General features: G+C 36.4%; 3 protein-coding genes across 3 annotated transcripts; 1 reads left to right on the top strand and 2 right to left on the bottom strand.

Moving 5' to 3' along the window:
* Nucleotides 1-530: 530 nt before the first annotated feature.
* mitd1 (MIT, microtubule interacting and transport, domain containing 1) lies at nt 531-3,775 on the bottom strand. Its single transcript, XM_053495954.1, has 7 exons — nt 3,444-3,775; nt 2,616-2,717; nt 2,277-2,413; nt 2,096-2,182; nt 1,887-1,999; nt 1,647-1,707; nt 531-1,527 (listed from the first exon to the last, which is right to left on the bottom strand). Exons 1-7 carry the CDS (start codon nt 3,586-3,588, stop codon nt 1,432-1,434), a joined length of 741 nt encoding a protein of 246 aa, XP_053351929.1. The 5' UTR covers nt 3,589-3,775; the 3' UTR covers nt 531-1,431.
* A 415-nt stretch (nt 3,776-4,190) lies between these two features.
* On the top strand, nt 4,191-9,606 carry mrpl30 (mitochondrial ribosomal protein L30). Its single transcript, XM_053497026.1, has 5 exons — nt 4,191-4,486; nt 4,582-4,659; nt 8,124-8,270; nt 8,562-8,635; nt 9,394-9,606. The coding sequence occupies exons 1-5, from the start codon at nt 4,439-4,441 to the stop codon at nt 9,524-9,526; spliced, it is 480 nt and encodes a 159-aa protein (XP_053353001.1). The 5' UTR covers nt 4,191-4,438; the 3' UTR covers nt 9,527-9,606.
* txndc9 (thioredoxin domain containing 9) lies at nt 9,596-12,838 on the bottom strand. Its single transcript, XM_053497025.1, has 5 exons — nt 12,767-12,838; nt 11,103-11,301; nt 10,616-10,734; nt 10,252-10,506; nt 9,596-10,159 (listed from the first exon to the last, which is right to left on the bottom strand). Exons 2-5 carry the CDS (start codon nt 11,286-11,288, stop codon nt 10,039-10,041), a joined length of 681 nt encoding a protein of 226 aa, XP_053353000.1. The 5' UTR covers nt 11,289-11,301; nt 12,767-12,838; the 3' UTR covers nt 9,596-10,038.
* Nucleotides 12,839-13,578: the final 740 nt, after the last annotated feature.

Raw genomic sequence — 13,578 nt, 5'->3', positions numbered from 1 at the left:
AATCAGAACGAATCGTTGCTGTGTGACTCCGCCCACAACATGTACTGTATCTCGGAATGAAATACTTGTGCGGTTCACCGTAATGTCCACTAGATGGCGACTATGCAGAAGAAAAACACTAATACCGCACCAAGTACAAAGATTAGACCCACATAGTACGTACTGTACTGTACATAGACTGGAGTGCATGTGGTCCAGAATTGATGTTAAACAAGCAGATTTTTCTATATATTTAATAAAATATAATAAAATAATGTTTTTGTGCATGATGAATGAGGTTAGTTTGCCAACTGGAAAAGAAGTTGGTTGTACTATTTTTTTTTTGTAGACTTTTGTCAAACCCTATGTTCTGAGTAAAATGCTTATTGTGAGGCAGAGCAAATACTGTATATATTAAGAAGCTTAACATACAGGAAATGTGCACTTGACTCCTTCAGTCTTGACTTTCTCTTTTTGTCCATTAGTTGTATCAACTCTACCTTTAATGTTTTGTACATTGTGTTTAACAACTCAATCACTACAAGTTATAAGTTAATATTTTATTACAAACAATGTTATCAAATTGCATCACACACATATCAAACTCCACCATGTAAGGCTTTAAAGTCATTTACATGAACAGATAATCAACAAGTGCTTTTAGAAATATAATAGAAATAGAGTTGGAAATTTTACAAACATATACAGTAGTTAGTTGATATTATTTCACAGGTTCCCAGCCATGTAAAATTTACTAAAATGTAAATAGGTTTGCAGAAAGTTTATTTATAATGTAGATCTAGGTATAATGTACCTTATAGAAAATTTAATAATAGTAACTAAAAGAAAAAAAAAAAGATTTGTTCCCAACATTTCAATGGTCTTCATTCTGAGTCCATTTCTACCACAGACAACAGCAGGGTCACATCTATCATGCTCAACGGTGGCCTTTACACCAAAGTTTACCCAAGGTCTAAGAACTCAAGCATCATAGTGTGATGGCCAGTAGTATACATATGGTATGATGACTCTAAGATTAATCTGCAAATCTCGTAATAATATTTGCAAATGAAAGCACATAAAAACTAAGGTGTTTAGAGATCTTACAGCCTTTAGTTTTGATATTATTGTTGATAATTGCCTTAGCAAACTCTGTCCTTTGCTTTCTTTGTGATGCTAAATACAGGATCAAATAACATTTAATCGTTCTTCAGGGTGCCAACTAATTTGTCCAGGCCAGTTTCATTGGTTCGGTTAAATTATTCTGTTAAATTACAATTCAAATGTCTGATATTCATTAGTCAACGTTCGGTAAAAGTTCAGTTTTAAAATTTTGTCAGCAACCATTGTGGGTTTTTCGTCATTTAAAGGAGGATACCAACAAGGGTACAAACAACTTCATCCATATGTGTAGCATAACTTAAATACACTGAATTCAAATAGTCTTTTTGGTCATGTCTGCTTGGTGTGCTTTGTATGAAAGACATCAACTGTAGTTTCATGACATTCTCTCAAGTCATATTCGCTGTAGCCAACAGAGAACCGACTCTGTAACAAAACAAGAAAACACAATGGCAACAACCTCACAATTATATAACCATTTAACACAATATACTACACCAAAAAGTACTATTTTAAAAGAGTATGTAGTTTCATATGCATCTTACCTTAGGTTTCTTAAAATAATCAAGCCCTCTTCCAATCTTGATAATCCAACCATTATCAAATCTGAGCAAAAAAACACTGCTTATTATGTTTGTTTTACATTACCAATTATAATTTTAAAAAATTATACTGTTTAATAGCTCATTGTTTATCTTTTGTATTTTTCTTTTATTGCTTTGGTGCTTAAGTGTATTCTTAATACAGAAAAGTTACAAGACAGTCTTTCATATGATCTGTATCACCTAATCTCCCTGTCATGAATAGTGGAGGAGTACTTAATGTCCAGACAAACGTCGTGATTCTGCAAAGACTGTCGGATTTCTGCTAGGGCACTCTCCTGCTGGGAGGAACTACCCTACACAAATGACACAAATATTACTTATAATATTTCAAAATTTATAGCACAATCACTGTATTGTATAGCGCATACAAGTAGACTGATGAGACTCACTTCATCTTGTGAAGTCAGAAGATTAATCTTCTTAACATTACATTTGGTCTTCAGCAGCATCTCACAAAATCGCAGGAAGTTATACAGCTGCAAGACACACAAAACACTGTATTATTTTATTTTAAGTGACAAAAGAAAAAAACTAATTCACTTTAAGTAGACTGCTTTTTAACTTTGACACCTGGTGGACATGGCGAATATAAGGGTCCTCAACCCAGACTTCAGTTACTCCTTCTTTAACATACGCCTGGAAAAGGGTCTCATAGCTGAAACCTGTGGCGTTGTCAGTGATTTTAATTTGCTCATGGTATTTCCCTTCTGAACAAAAAAAACAAATGCAAAGATTATGTTATGAAAACACAACATAATAACTGTTATACAACAATGATTAACATGTAAAGCTAAATGAAGATGGGTTCGGAAGTCAATCCACGTAATGGTCTACAAGGCAATAATTTACAATGTGCAAATCATGAGATGGTCTTCTGGGACAGTCCCCAAGCTCACATCTTTATTTTACCTTCTTTCAGTTTGTTTAGGTGCACCTTTATCTGCTCAGCTCGGTCCATGTAACCCTTGATCTTTTCTCTGTAGTGGACTTTTTTGGATTCATCCTTTAACGCTGGAAAAAGAAAGAATGGGACCAGGAATTAGAGTTTCCAGTAAGACAAAAAGAAGACAGTAGCTAACTAACATAATAACTAACATAATTAGTAACAGACTTCTAGTTACCCCCAAAGCAATGTAAAAAGGTTCAGTAATTATCTAATGTTGCCTCAGATGTATACAGTATACTATATATATACATTTACGCACACATACATTTACACACACATACACATCAGGAAAGTCCATTAAAAAGGAATTAGAAGGTGTATCCAAACTTTTGACAGGTACTATATATATATATATATATATATATATATATATATACACACACACATACATTCATTTGATGAAAGGAGGATATAAAGATGGCTTTCTCAGACATTTTTAAATAGATACCAATAAAATAAATTACTAGCAGTTAGCTAGTAAAAAAATCAGTGTATTTGTCCTTCAGTAACTTCTGAATGGGATTTGTAAATGAAGGTTTCTTTTACTGTTGTGACTGAACTGCGGTTAACTTAATTTTACTGCATTATGCAAATATTTCAGAAAGTGGAACCTTTGACTCCAGAAAGTCAAAGGTTCACAACATTGTAGCACAGAAAATGCCAAAATGCCACCATGTGTACGCTTTGCCAAATTTTATATTAAGCTCATGCAACAACAACAACAACAACAACAACAAAAAACGTTTGGCAATGTTTCCGAAGTTTCTAATAGTAAAATGGGTGTTATTTACCTTTGAGAACGTCTATAAGTAGTTGAATGCCCTCCTGGTAGCACACAAGAGACTCCTGAAAGCGTGAACCCTGATCAAGCTCTACAGCTCTCCTGAGTACAGACACTGCTGATGCTTCCATGCCAGGCAGGCAGTTCTGTGCCATGGCTGTTTACATTGATCACGTCTTGTCAGAGAATATGAATTCCACGGATTTAAAAAAAATCACGTTGGTTCCCCCAAACAACTAAAGAAGTAAAACATATCAGAACATATTATACATTTCGGAGACGCTTTATTTATTTTAAACCATGAGGTGTGGTTGAAACCCAGAACAGTACTTCCTGGTTTGCTGCTGGTCTTCTTCTTTTAATTGATGCGTCTCGTACCAAACGTTATGGCGTTTTAGCGCTACCTACTGGATCGTGTCGCAACATGCATCAATTTAAATTTTACCTACAAACACTAACTGTGTGTCTAAACATGTCAGTAGTGTTCCGATACTAGATGTTTTGGCCTGAAACGCACCATTCCTATTTGATTAGACGTAATGGAAAATAACTGTGCATATACCTTAAATTACATGCAATATACTATATAATAGTATATAATACTGTGATGAAAGCAATTAGCAAATATATATAGTTTCATATCCAATAAGTATATACTATATATATATATAATGAGATATAAGGTTTATGTAACACAGTACGCAAACATATAAAAGGCAAAGGAACCTTTAACACTCATCGTGTACTCTCACTACATTTTATGTGAAGGGACCAACTTCCGCTTCCGGTTTCTTACCAATGTGTGGGAATTGTAAACTTAAAATGTTTAAGTTTTGTTAATGTTCTTGGTGTTTCTGAGTAGATCCTCGCGAGGATAAACTACGAATAATTTTTCAGCGGGTTATATTGTTTGGTATTTAGTTCTCCTGTTAGTACAGCACGTGCTAGAACACTAATAACCTTGGTGTAAGTTACCAGTGAGACTCCGTCATCCAAGCAGGAGGAATGGCAGGTTTGGGTCGAGTCCTCAAGTCTGTCACTGCTTTGGCAAAGGTACAGATGCAGCTGTGTTTTCTCAGACTAATTCTTCCTTTAACTTCCGAGGATTACATGATCTGTGTCAACTTTGTGTTGATTTGTCATTGTAGAATGGTTTAGAAGCTACATCGCGGCCAGTGTACATGGTTTGTCGGAGCAAATTTACAAGATCTCGCATTCCCCCACAGGTACGTTGTGATAAAACAAGGTTAAATGACATATCGTTAAGCACAAGAATTCACTTATACCGCTGTGGCCACAGTTTTGAGAATGACACGAATATTAATATTCACAAAGTCTGCGGCTTCAGTGTCGATTTTTGTTTGGTCAGATGTTACTATGGTATTGTATATTAATTATAATGGTGATTATATACGTATAATTACAAGCATTTTATAAGTGTCAGTAGCTTTTATTGACAATTACATTAAGTTTATGCAAAGAGTCAAGATTTGCAGTGTTGAGCCTTCTTTTTCAAGACCTCCTCAGTTCGCCCTGTCATGATGTCAATCAACTTCTGGGCCACATCCTTTCATAATCAATGCTTGGATTTTGTTAGAATTTGTGGGTTTTTGTTTGTCCACCCTCCTCTTGAGGATTGACCACAAGTTCTCAATGGGATGAAGGTCTGTCGTTTCCTGTCCATGGACCCAAAGTTTTAATGTTGCATTCTCCGAGCCACTTACTGTTGTTATCACTTTGGCCTTATGGCAAGGTGCTCCATCATTCTTGAAATGTATGAAGGTGAGTGCTACCATCAGTCATGTGCCTTGTCAACAGTACAGCATCCTGAGACCCTTTAAGTGTGGAGTTGATTCTCAGCCAATGGAGTTGTCTCACAATTCTGCCTAAAAGCGAAAAAAGAATGGTACAAAAATATCAAAGGGCAATTTCTTTTTACCATCCAAGAACAGTTTTCCAAACATCCCTTTCCAGCATGATAGAGCACATTGCCATAAGGCAAAAGTGATAACTAAGTGGCTTAGGGAACAAAACAGCCAAATTTTGGATCCATGATCAGGAAACTCCCCAGACCTTAATTCCATGATAACTTGTGACTTAAGAGGTAGCTGAACAAAACAACAACAAAAAAAAATCCAATTCTGACAATCAAAGAATTGATTATGCAAGAATGGGCTGCCATTAGTCAGGAGGCAAGAGGAAAAATCTCAGAGGTCTTGAAAAAGAAGGGTCAACACTGCAAATATTGACTCTTTGCATAAACTTATTATACCTGTTTTTTTGTTTTGTTTTTTACTTTACATTTATGAAATGTACCAAAGTAACATCTGACAAAAATATCTAAAAACACGGAAAGAAGCAGACTTTGTAAAAATTAATATTAGTGGTCTATCAAAACTTATCAAACATGTAGCAGCAACAGCACAGTGCATAAAATCATACAGATACATGTCAAAAGCTCTGGGTAATCTTCTTTTACTACTTCTTCTTCTTTGTCTTTCGGCTGTTCCCTTTTAGGGGTCGCGACAGCGAATCATCTGCCTCCATCTAACCCTATCCTCTGCATCCTCTTCTCTCACACCAACTAACTTCATGTCCTCTCTCACTGCATCCATAAATCTCCTCATTGGTCTTTCTCTAGACCTCCTGCCGCAGTTCCAACCTCAGCATCCTTCTACTGATATATTCACAATCTCTCCTCTGAACATGTCCAACCTTCATTCCTCTGCTTTCCAGAGCATACCTCCAATGCTCTCCAAATTGTCTTACACCTGTTCCCTGCTCTCGCTACAAAGCATAATGTCATCTGCAAACATCATAGTCCATGGAGACTCCTGTCTTACCTTATCTGTCATCCTGTCCATCACCAGAGTAAACAAAAAGGGGCCTAGAGCCGATCCTTGATGCAGACACTCCTCCACCTTGAGCTCTTCCGTCACACCTACAGCACATCTTACCAATGTCTTAGCGCTCTCATACATGGCCTTCACCACTCTAACATACTTCTCTGCCACTCCATACTTTCTCATACAACACCACAGCTCCTCTCTCGGCACCCTGTCGCACGCTTTCTCTAAATCTACAAAGACACAATGCAACTCTTTATTACCTTCTCAGTACATCTTTACCAGCATACTCAAAGCAAATACTGTATTTGATGAACTCTTTCTAGGCATAAAACCATATTGCTGCTCACAAATGCTAACCTCTGCCCTTAACCTAGCTTCCACTACTCTTTCCCAGCTTCATTGTATGGCTCATTAGCTTTATACCTCTGTAATTGCCACAGCTTTGCACATCTCCCTTGTTCTTAAAAATCAGCACCAATACACTTCTTCATTCCTTGGAATCCTCTCACTTTACAAGATCTTGTTAAACAAACTAGTCAGAAACTCTACTGCAACCTCTCCTAACAGTCACCTATCCTACTCTTTGTTCTCTTTTGTTTTCCTCATTCATCAACTCCTCAAAGTACTCCTTTCATCTTCCCATCACCCTCCTGGCATCTGTCAGTACATTTCCATCTCTATCTTTAATCACTCTAACCTGCTGCACATCCTTCCCATCTCTATCTCTCTGCCTCACCAACCTTTACAGATCCACATTAATATTCACATTAAATATCAGGATTGGAAATGTGATCTTAGTGACAACAGAAAACATCCTGTGTGCAGATGGTCTGCAGACTGAAACACTGTGTGTGTATGAGGACTTGTTTGCATTTTTGAAACATGGACCGCAACACTGCTTCTAATACACATACATTTTATATAATATACAATTTATTTATTTTTTTTCCATTTAAATAAAATGTTTATTGTAACTTCGTAAATTTGTTCATTTATCAGAAATGTTGGAATTTACATTTCTCTTATTCTATCTTGTCTTTCTTTTTTAGGTCAGGAACAGTCATATAGGCATTTCACTGCATATCATACTGTGTATGGTGGTGTATGTGACATACATTTTTTTAATTTGAAATTTGTAAGAGTGATCAGATAAAAATTGCAGGGAAAAACATAGGAACTCAATAATCACTCTTTGCATTTGTGGTGAGCAAAAAGGCAACATGCATGAAGGCACTGAACATTTAGTTTGATGGGCCAAGACATCAGAAGGTCACATTAGGTTCCACTACAGTCAGCCTCAACACTCAACACAACTAGACAGTTAAAGAAAATTCATCTGGTCTTTTTTTCCAGTCTTTGGTTGTTTAGTTCCATTTAATAAGTCTGTACTCATAATAGCCTTTTTATTGGTATTACCAGCAACCTAAGTTAGTCACATACATACTTTCTCCCGATTTTGTTGTTTGATGTGCAATTTAACTGAAGCTTTGCATGTCTGCATGATTTTATGCTGCAGGATTACATAAATGAACATATGTATGGGTATTCCTATAAAAGTGACCTGTGGATGTACATTATCTAACAAAAAAACAAACTAATGTGATTTAATTAGCTCTTTACCCATACTACATGACAGTAATCGTCATCCAGGTTTGTTATAGTTAATTTTGTTCTATGCTACATGCTAATTTTCTGCCTCATGGAGAAACCTAGGTAAACTGTTTAAATTTATTATATCTAAATTTATTTCTGCCACTGTGTGTACTTAAACCACTGTTGTAAGTGCTTAATTTGCAGTGATTATTTAAAACAATTGTTTTACCATCATATTAAATGTTTAGGTATTTGAAGAGCGTTCCAAGGAACATGAAAGGTATGGCGGTGATCCAGAGCAACCACATAAACTTCACATAGTGACCCGAGTCAAAAGTGCAAAGGGACGACCTTACTGGGAAAAAAAGGTGGTGAAAAGTTTAGGCTTATTAAAGGTGAGCTACATTTCTGAATACAAGATTGCAATTTTTTTTTTTTTTTTGCTTGATATATTTGAAGCTGCATTATTTGTTTGTTTGCAGTGTTTTTGCAGATAAGCTTCAGACCGCTGCATAAAATCATGATGTACATAGAACACGGTTTACTTTCTTGTGATTTTATTTAAGAACACACATCAGCATCTTTTGCCCATAATTAATAGATGCATCACATTTTTAGACTTTTAAACCTTGATTTAAGAGATAAGAATGAATTGATGACCCACTTAATGTTTTTCTATTTGGCAGTCACATGAGCCCAGGGTACATAAGAACACACCCTCAGTGAATAACCAACTGAAAATCATTAAGCACCTGGTTAGGTGAGTTCTTTAATCTAAACTGTATTGACACATTTTTAACTTTTAATTTAAGGATTTAGCCTAGGGATTTCATCCCTTTTTCTGTCAAGCAGTTTCATTTTTCAACTCACCAAATGAAATGGCTTGACAAAAAGCAGAAATATCCTAAATCCTGTTTAAATGTGGTATTTTTTCCATCATATAACTGTTTTCCTGTATATTATCAGGACACCACTTGAAATTTACAAAACTGTCATGAAACCAGGTATATCATATTTGATGTGCTGCCATGTTTTTCATTCATAGATTGATTATGACACGAGTTTGTTTTAATTTGCACTCAAAGTACAAACCTTACTTAGATGACATGAGGTTCTGTCTCAAACATCAATTTTGCACCAAGAACATGAGGAAAGTGTGTTCATGATATACTTTATGTAGGAAGTAATTTGGACTTGACTGTAATTAGGTGGTGTTTCAAGGTGTTTTAAGTTCATTAACAATAAAAACACATGACTACGTAAATAGAACAAATATAAAATTTTAAAAAAGCTATTAAATGTGGTCCAATGGACAAGAGAACTGACACCTTTAATTTTGTCCTGTAATAAAATTCCATGCCAGAACAACTTTAGAAATAATTTACTTCAATACGTCTTTGAAAAGGACTAAAATCAAAGAGCACACAGCTCATCATAACACGTTCAGAATTGAATAGTTTTCAAGGACATTGTGTAGTGATCATTTACTGATTATATTTTTACTTTACTGTTACCTAGGATTCAACCCTTAAGGCTTCCTAGTGGGCTGCCTTCAGAAGAAGAAATGTCAGGTTCATATCTGAACAGTAAAGGGGAGCTGGTAATTAAACATTCTCAAGTGTCAGCAGCACAGAAAACCATGGAGTCATAATTCATCCCCTGTACATCTTTCTTGTTTTACTGTCTATTAAACTGCTTATTAAATATTAAAGAGACAAAGTTAAAGAACAATTCTCACTGGATTTATTGAACTTGTGTCTATCAGTTAATCTACATTTCTGTTGGCAGGAGTCAGTGCTGAGAAGTTTCTTTTAGTGATTTATTGCTAGGCTATAAAAATTAAGAAAATCAGAGTTTCTGTTCACATGAATCAAACAGGGATTACAGTAACGGTAGCTTCCGGGGCACTTGTGTGATGTTCATTAAGCGTTTTAAGCCAGTGAGGCTCCACGTCTTTCAGTCCAAATACAGGTAGACAAGACTAGGGGAGTAAAGACTCCCTGCCCAAGTGTTGTCTAAATTATAATGCAGTCTTGTGTGTTTGGAAGCACATTCATCATAAAACATAATTTAATATGGAAACAATGTGGCATACAAAGAAGTCAGAGGAACAAAGCAAATAAATTTTACAAAGATTGTAGGAAAGCCTGAGAAAAAGGTTTCCTAATCATCATCAGATTCAGAGTCCGAGTCATAACCTTTCCCTCTAATCGTCTTTTTCTCCAGCTTGGTGAACTTTGCCCCTGGTTTCTGCCCAAGCGTAGGTGGCTCGAAGCGATTTCCACTAGAGGAAGGAAAGAGTTTGAGACTTCAGCCATTATATCTACCAGTTTATCAGACATGGCACACAAATGTAATTAGAAATGTTTTGCCTACCTGTAGTTGATGATATCTGAACAGCCCAGTCTCCACTCTAGCATTTCAGTCGAGAAGTCATCTGTGTTACCTAAATCAGTGAAGCCAACTATGTAGTCCTTAGTCTTCCCATCTTTCACCAGCGCAAGCGTAGGAATAACTTTAATCCTAAGCCTCTCTGTGAGGAATGGAGCCTTCTCTACATTTAGTTTGATGAACTTTGTCTCCAAATGCTTCTTTGTCAGGATACTCAAGTGTTTGTCCAGAATTTTGCATCTTAAACCATAGACACAAGATATTAGTTGGCTATATATAACTTTCGGATAAAGGTTCATTTCAAGCGACAATGGCAAAACAAAAATTGGCTATTAATTAAAAAATTTACCTAAAAGTGGAATCTCTGTAGAAATGGCAAACCACATTCTTGCTTTCTTTAACTTCAGCAAAGAAATCTTTTTCACTTGGGATCTCTTTGTATTCACCATGACCTTTGGAAATCCATTCCTAATAAGGAAAATACAATGTTTGCATATCCATAATTACTGGCTATTCGTTTTTATTTACCCAATCCACCCTAATGTAATCATAATGCTAATACCATCAACCAACCTTGGGTTGATACACAAGTAATAAACTCTGTAGAGGGAAAAAAAGACCATGTCTTATGGACAACTTTAACAGCCTGCAATAGTTAAGAGGCAGGCTGTCCTGAAGCTGAGTTAGATGCAATATGAAGGCTAACCTTACATATGTAACGTGTGCATGCGTAAAAGTAACCTTGTGATTCCCCCCCCCCCGAATATATAGATATATTTTTTAACATGTAATTAAAATTCTTAAATGCGGACATTTATGTATTTCTGACTGCTCACCTGCTTCTGTTTCTGGGCTTTCTTGAGAGCTTCCAGCCTCCTTTCTTTGAGACGCTCGAGTTCATCCTCATCCATGCGGTCCAACTTGTCCAGTTCAGTGTCAATCTGCTCCTCAACAATCCTTGCTGAGTGCAGCATTTGCTGCTCCAGCGCCTTTGCTACGATGTCCATTGACTGATTGGCCATTTCTTCTTGCCTTCTTAAATAATTCAGAAGACACAGTAAAAGTTTACATGAGAGGGATGCATCATTGCTGTGTGTTGGCAGTATTTTCTTTTACATGTGATGTCGACTCCAAAGCCTAATGTCATCCCACCCTTGATGTTTTACATACAAACATTTGACAAACAAAAAGCAGTGCTTTATCACTGCTATGCATTACAAACGCACTCAGCTACACATGGACAGCATGGAGAAGGTGACGCTCTGACTACACAAAATACTCATACCATTTTCATTTATACTATAATATTTTAATAAAAATTTTCTTCACACATCCTTGTAGACCAGCGAAAGAATTCTTAGCAATTGGGGTTTAGGCCCCACAATCCTATTATATTTAACCCTCTGTATATAGATGTCCGTGGACTCCCAAAAACGCTCACAGACTAAGTTACTCGCAATTCAAGGTTTCACTGTACTCTGAGTTCAGCAAACTTGTGTATATGCTAAATAGAAAAACCTAAAATGTATGTATCAGAGCTCATGTTATACACAGAGATGATTTTTCCCTTTGGAGCAATGATCCTGAGCTGATATCAATAGACTACTGACTTTAGACCTCAAAGAAAAAGGTTGAGTAGGTTAGGTCTGGTTTTATTCTATTTCTGTTGTTAGTGTTGAAGCCATCTTGGGTCTAAAATGAAAAGAAAAAAAGGCCAATATATAAATAGAACTGCAGTACAGTATGTTATGTCGTACACATGTCCGGAAACAACTGTATTCGATGTTTCTTCACAGTAAGACTTAGGATTAAATATCCAAAGTCTTGCCCTGCCTGGATCAATCGTATCCATGTAAACTAACAATGGACAACGAGCGTTGAGAATGTTAAACCGTATGAGAGAAGCGGATCCACCCATCTAGATGGAACAATACAATACAGTGGCGCTAGCACATTAGCCAACTACCTGTGCAGCTGTTTCCATGGATACAGTGCGTTCACCTAACCCACAGCTGTGACTCATAAGCAATGCAATATTAAACCGTAAACGGCTAAGGCTATTCAGAGGGACAAGTTACCAGGTGGGAGAAATAACAGCGAGGTATTGGGGTTGTCGGCGCTGCGGCGGCACCGCGAGCTAACCTAATTTAGCCACAGTAAAATGAATAGTCACTGGATCAAATAAAAAGGATAGCCATTATAACCATAAAGTCGCTCTCGGGAAAGACTTATTAGATCTTTTATTAAAGATTTTCACATATTTTATCTCAACTGAACTAAATTTCCCCATGAGCTTTCCAATTACAACCTAACTCGCGTGACGTCGCCAAGCTAGCCTGCTAACCGGTTCACAATAAGCGTCATTCAGCACGAAAATAAAAACTGAACAAACCATTTTTCTGTCTGTTGTAACAGTTGTCGGCGTATAACCAATGGGAATACACACACATATATTTATATATACACACAAGAAATAAAATCGTATTGACGAATCGCTTACCGGCGCGCGAGTCTCGAGTAAAGGCGACGCAGTGGGTTCGGCAAATCCCACAATCCCTTGCGCAGTAGGTTTGGTTTAAGGAGCTCGCGCTACGAATCAGATGGCGCGTGCTGCGAGGATTTTGTCAGATGGCAAGCGGGCTAGGTTTAATTTAGCACTAGCCTGGTGACAAAACCAGTTACTGAAAACCCAAGGGGGGTGCTTACCTGTGCTCTGTTGAATTTGGAAAAAAATATTAGTTTTGTTTAACACCAGTGTTTTAGTTTGTCGCGTCATATTATTGTTTTGTATTAGAGGAAATGCGTAACTTTGGGGGTGGCATGTCTATTTACAAGCTTTTATTTCAGTTTTTAGCAAAAAAAAAAAAAAACACCAGATTCTGGTGGCTTCACTAATGTGGTACCTTCATTAATGTTTGTAAGTGCTGCTGCTGGTGGGTGACTAGAAACATTGTACTTTCAGTAACTAAAGCAATTTTTTAAATTTAAATTTATTTTGGTACTAGTTTGAGGTCATAAAGTATTGAAGAAATAGTTTTTTATTGAATTATATATTAATTCATTTATTAATATTAAATTAACAAAAAAAGTAGGAATTAGATTAATTGGGGCATGTGGCATGGTAAATAACAAGTATCACATTTCATTCATATAGAAATTTGCTAAACGTTTTAGTATAGGGATTCACTAATCTAGGAAGGAAGCCTTTAATGTTGGTGTTTTTTTTTTATTATTATTATTTTTTTTTAGAAAAACTGAACTGGAAACTTGGCTTTAAAAGACGGGGAAGCTGATAGAGAGTGAGATCTATAG

The sequence above is a fragment of the Clarias gariepinus genome, chromosome 5 (assembly GCF_024256425.1).
Source record: "Clarias gariepinus isolate MV-2021 ecotype Netherlands chromosome 5, CGAR_prim_01v2, whole genome shotgun sequence".
Classification (NCBI taxonomy): Eukaryota; Metazoa; Chordata; class Actinopteri; order Siluriformes; family Clariidae; genus Clarias; species Clarias gariepinus.
The sequence above is the reverse complement of the archived record's forward strand: the minus strand, read 5'-3'. Positions and strand labels throughout refer to the sequence as shown.

What these genes read in the sequence shown, in the direction of transcription:
- mitd1 (XM_053495954.1), bottom strand. Translation starts at nt 3,588, where the DNA reads ATGGCACAGAACTGCCTGCCTGGCATGGAAGCATCAGCAGTGTCTGTA. An exon ending in ACTTATAGACGTTCTCAAAG is followed by an intron (nt 2,718 to 3,443) that starts GTAAATAACACC and finishes TTCTTTTTCCAG; the next exon opens with CGTTAAAGGATGAATCCAAA. An exon ending in ATTATTTTAAGAAACCTAAG is followed by an intron (nt 1,528 to 1,646) that starts GTAAGATGCATA and finishes GTTTTGTTACAG; the next exon opens with AGTCGGTTCTCTGTTGGCTA.
- mrpl30 (XM_053497026.1), top strand. Translation starts at nt 4,439, where the DNA reads ATGGCAGGTTTGGGTCGAGTCCTCAAGTCTGTCACTGCTTTGGCAAAG. An exon ending in GATCTCGCATTCCCCCACAG is followed by an intron (nt 4,660 to 8,123) that starts GTACGTTGTGAT and finishes TTAAATGTTTAG; the next exon opens with GTATTTGAAGAGCGTTCCAA. An exon ending in ATCATTAAGCACCTGGTTAG is followed by an intron (nt 8,636 to 9,393) that starts GTGAGTTCTTTA and finishes ACTGTTACCTAG; the next exon opens with GATTCAACCCTTAAGGCTTC.
- txndc9 (XM_053497025.1), bottom strand. Translation starts at nt 11,288, where the DNA reads ATGGCCAATCAGTCAATGGACATCGTAGCAAAGGCGCTGGAGCAGCAA. An exon ending in TACAGAGATTCCACTTTTAG is followed by an intron (nt 10,507 to 10,615) that starts GTAAATTTTTTA and finishes CTATGGTTTAAG; the next exon opens with ATGCAAAATTCTGGACAAAC. An exon ending in TCAGATATCATCAACTACAG is followed by an intron (nt 10,160 to 10,251) that starts GTAGGCAAAACA and finishes TCCTTCCTCTAG; the next exon opens with TGGAAATCGCTTCGAGCCAC.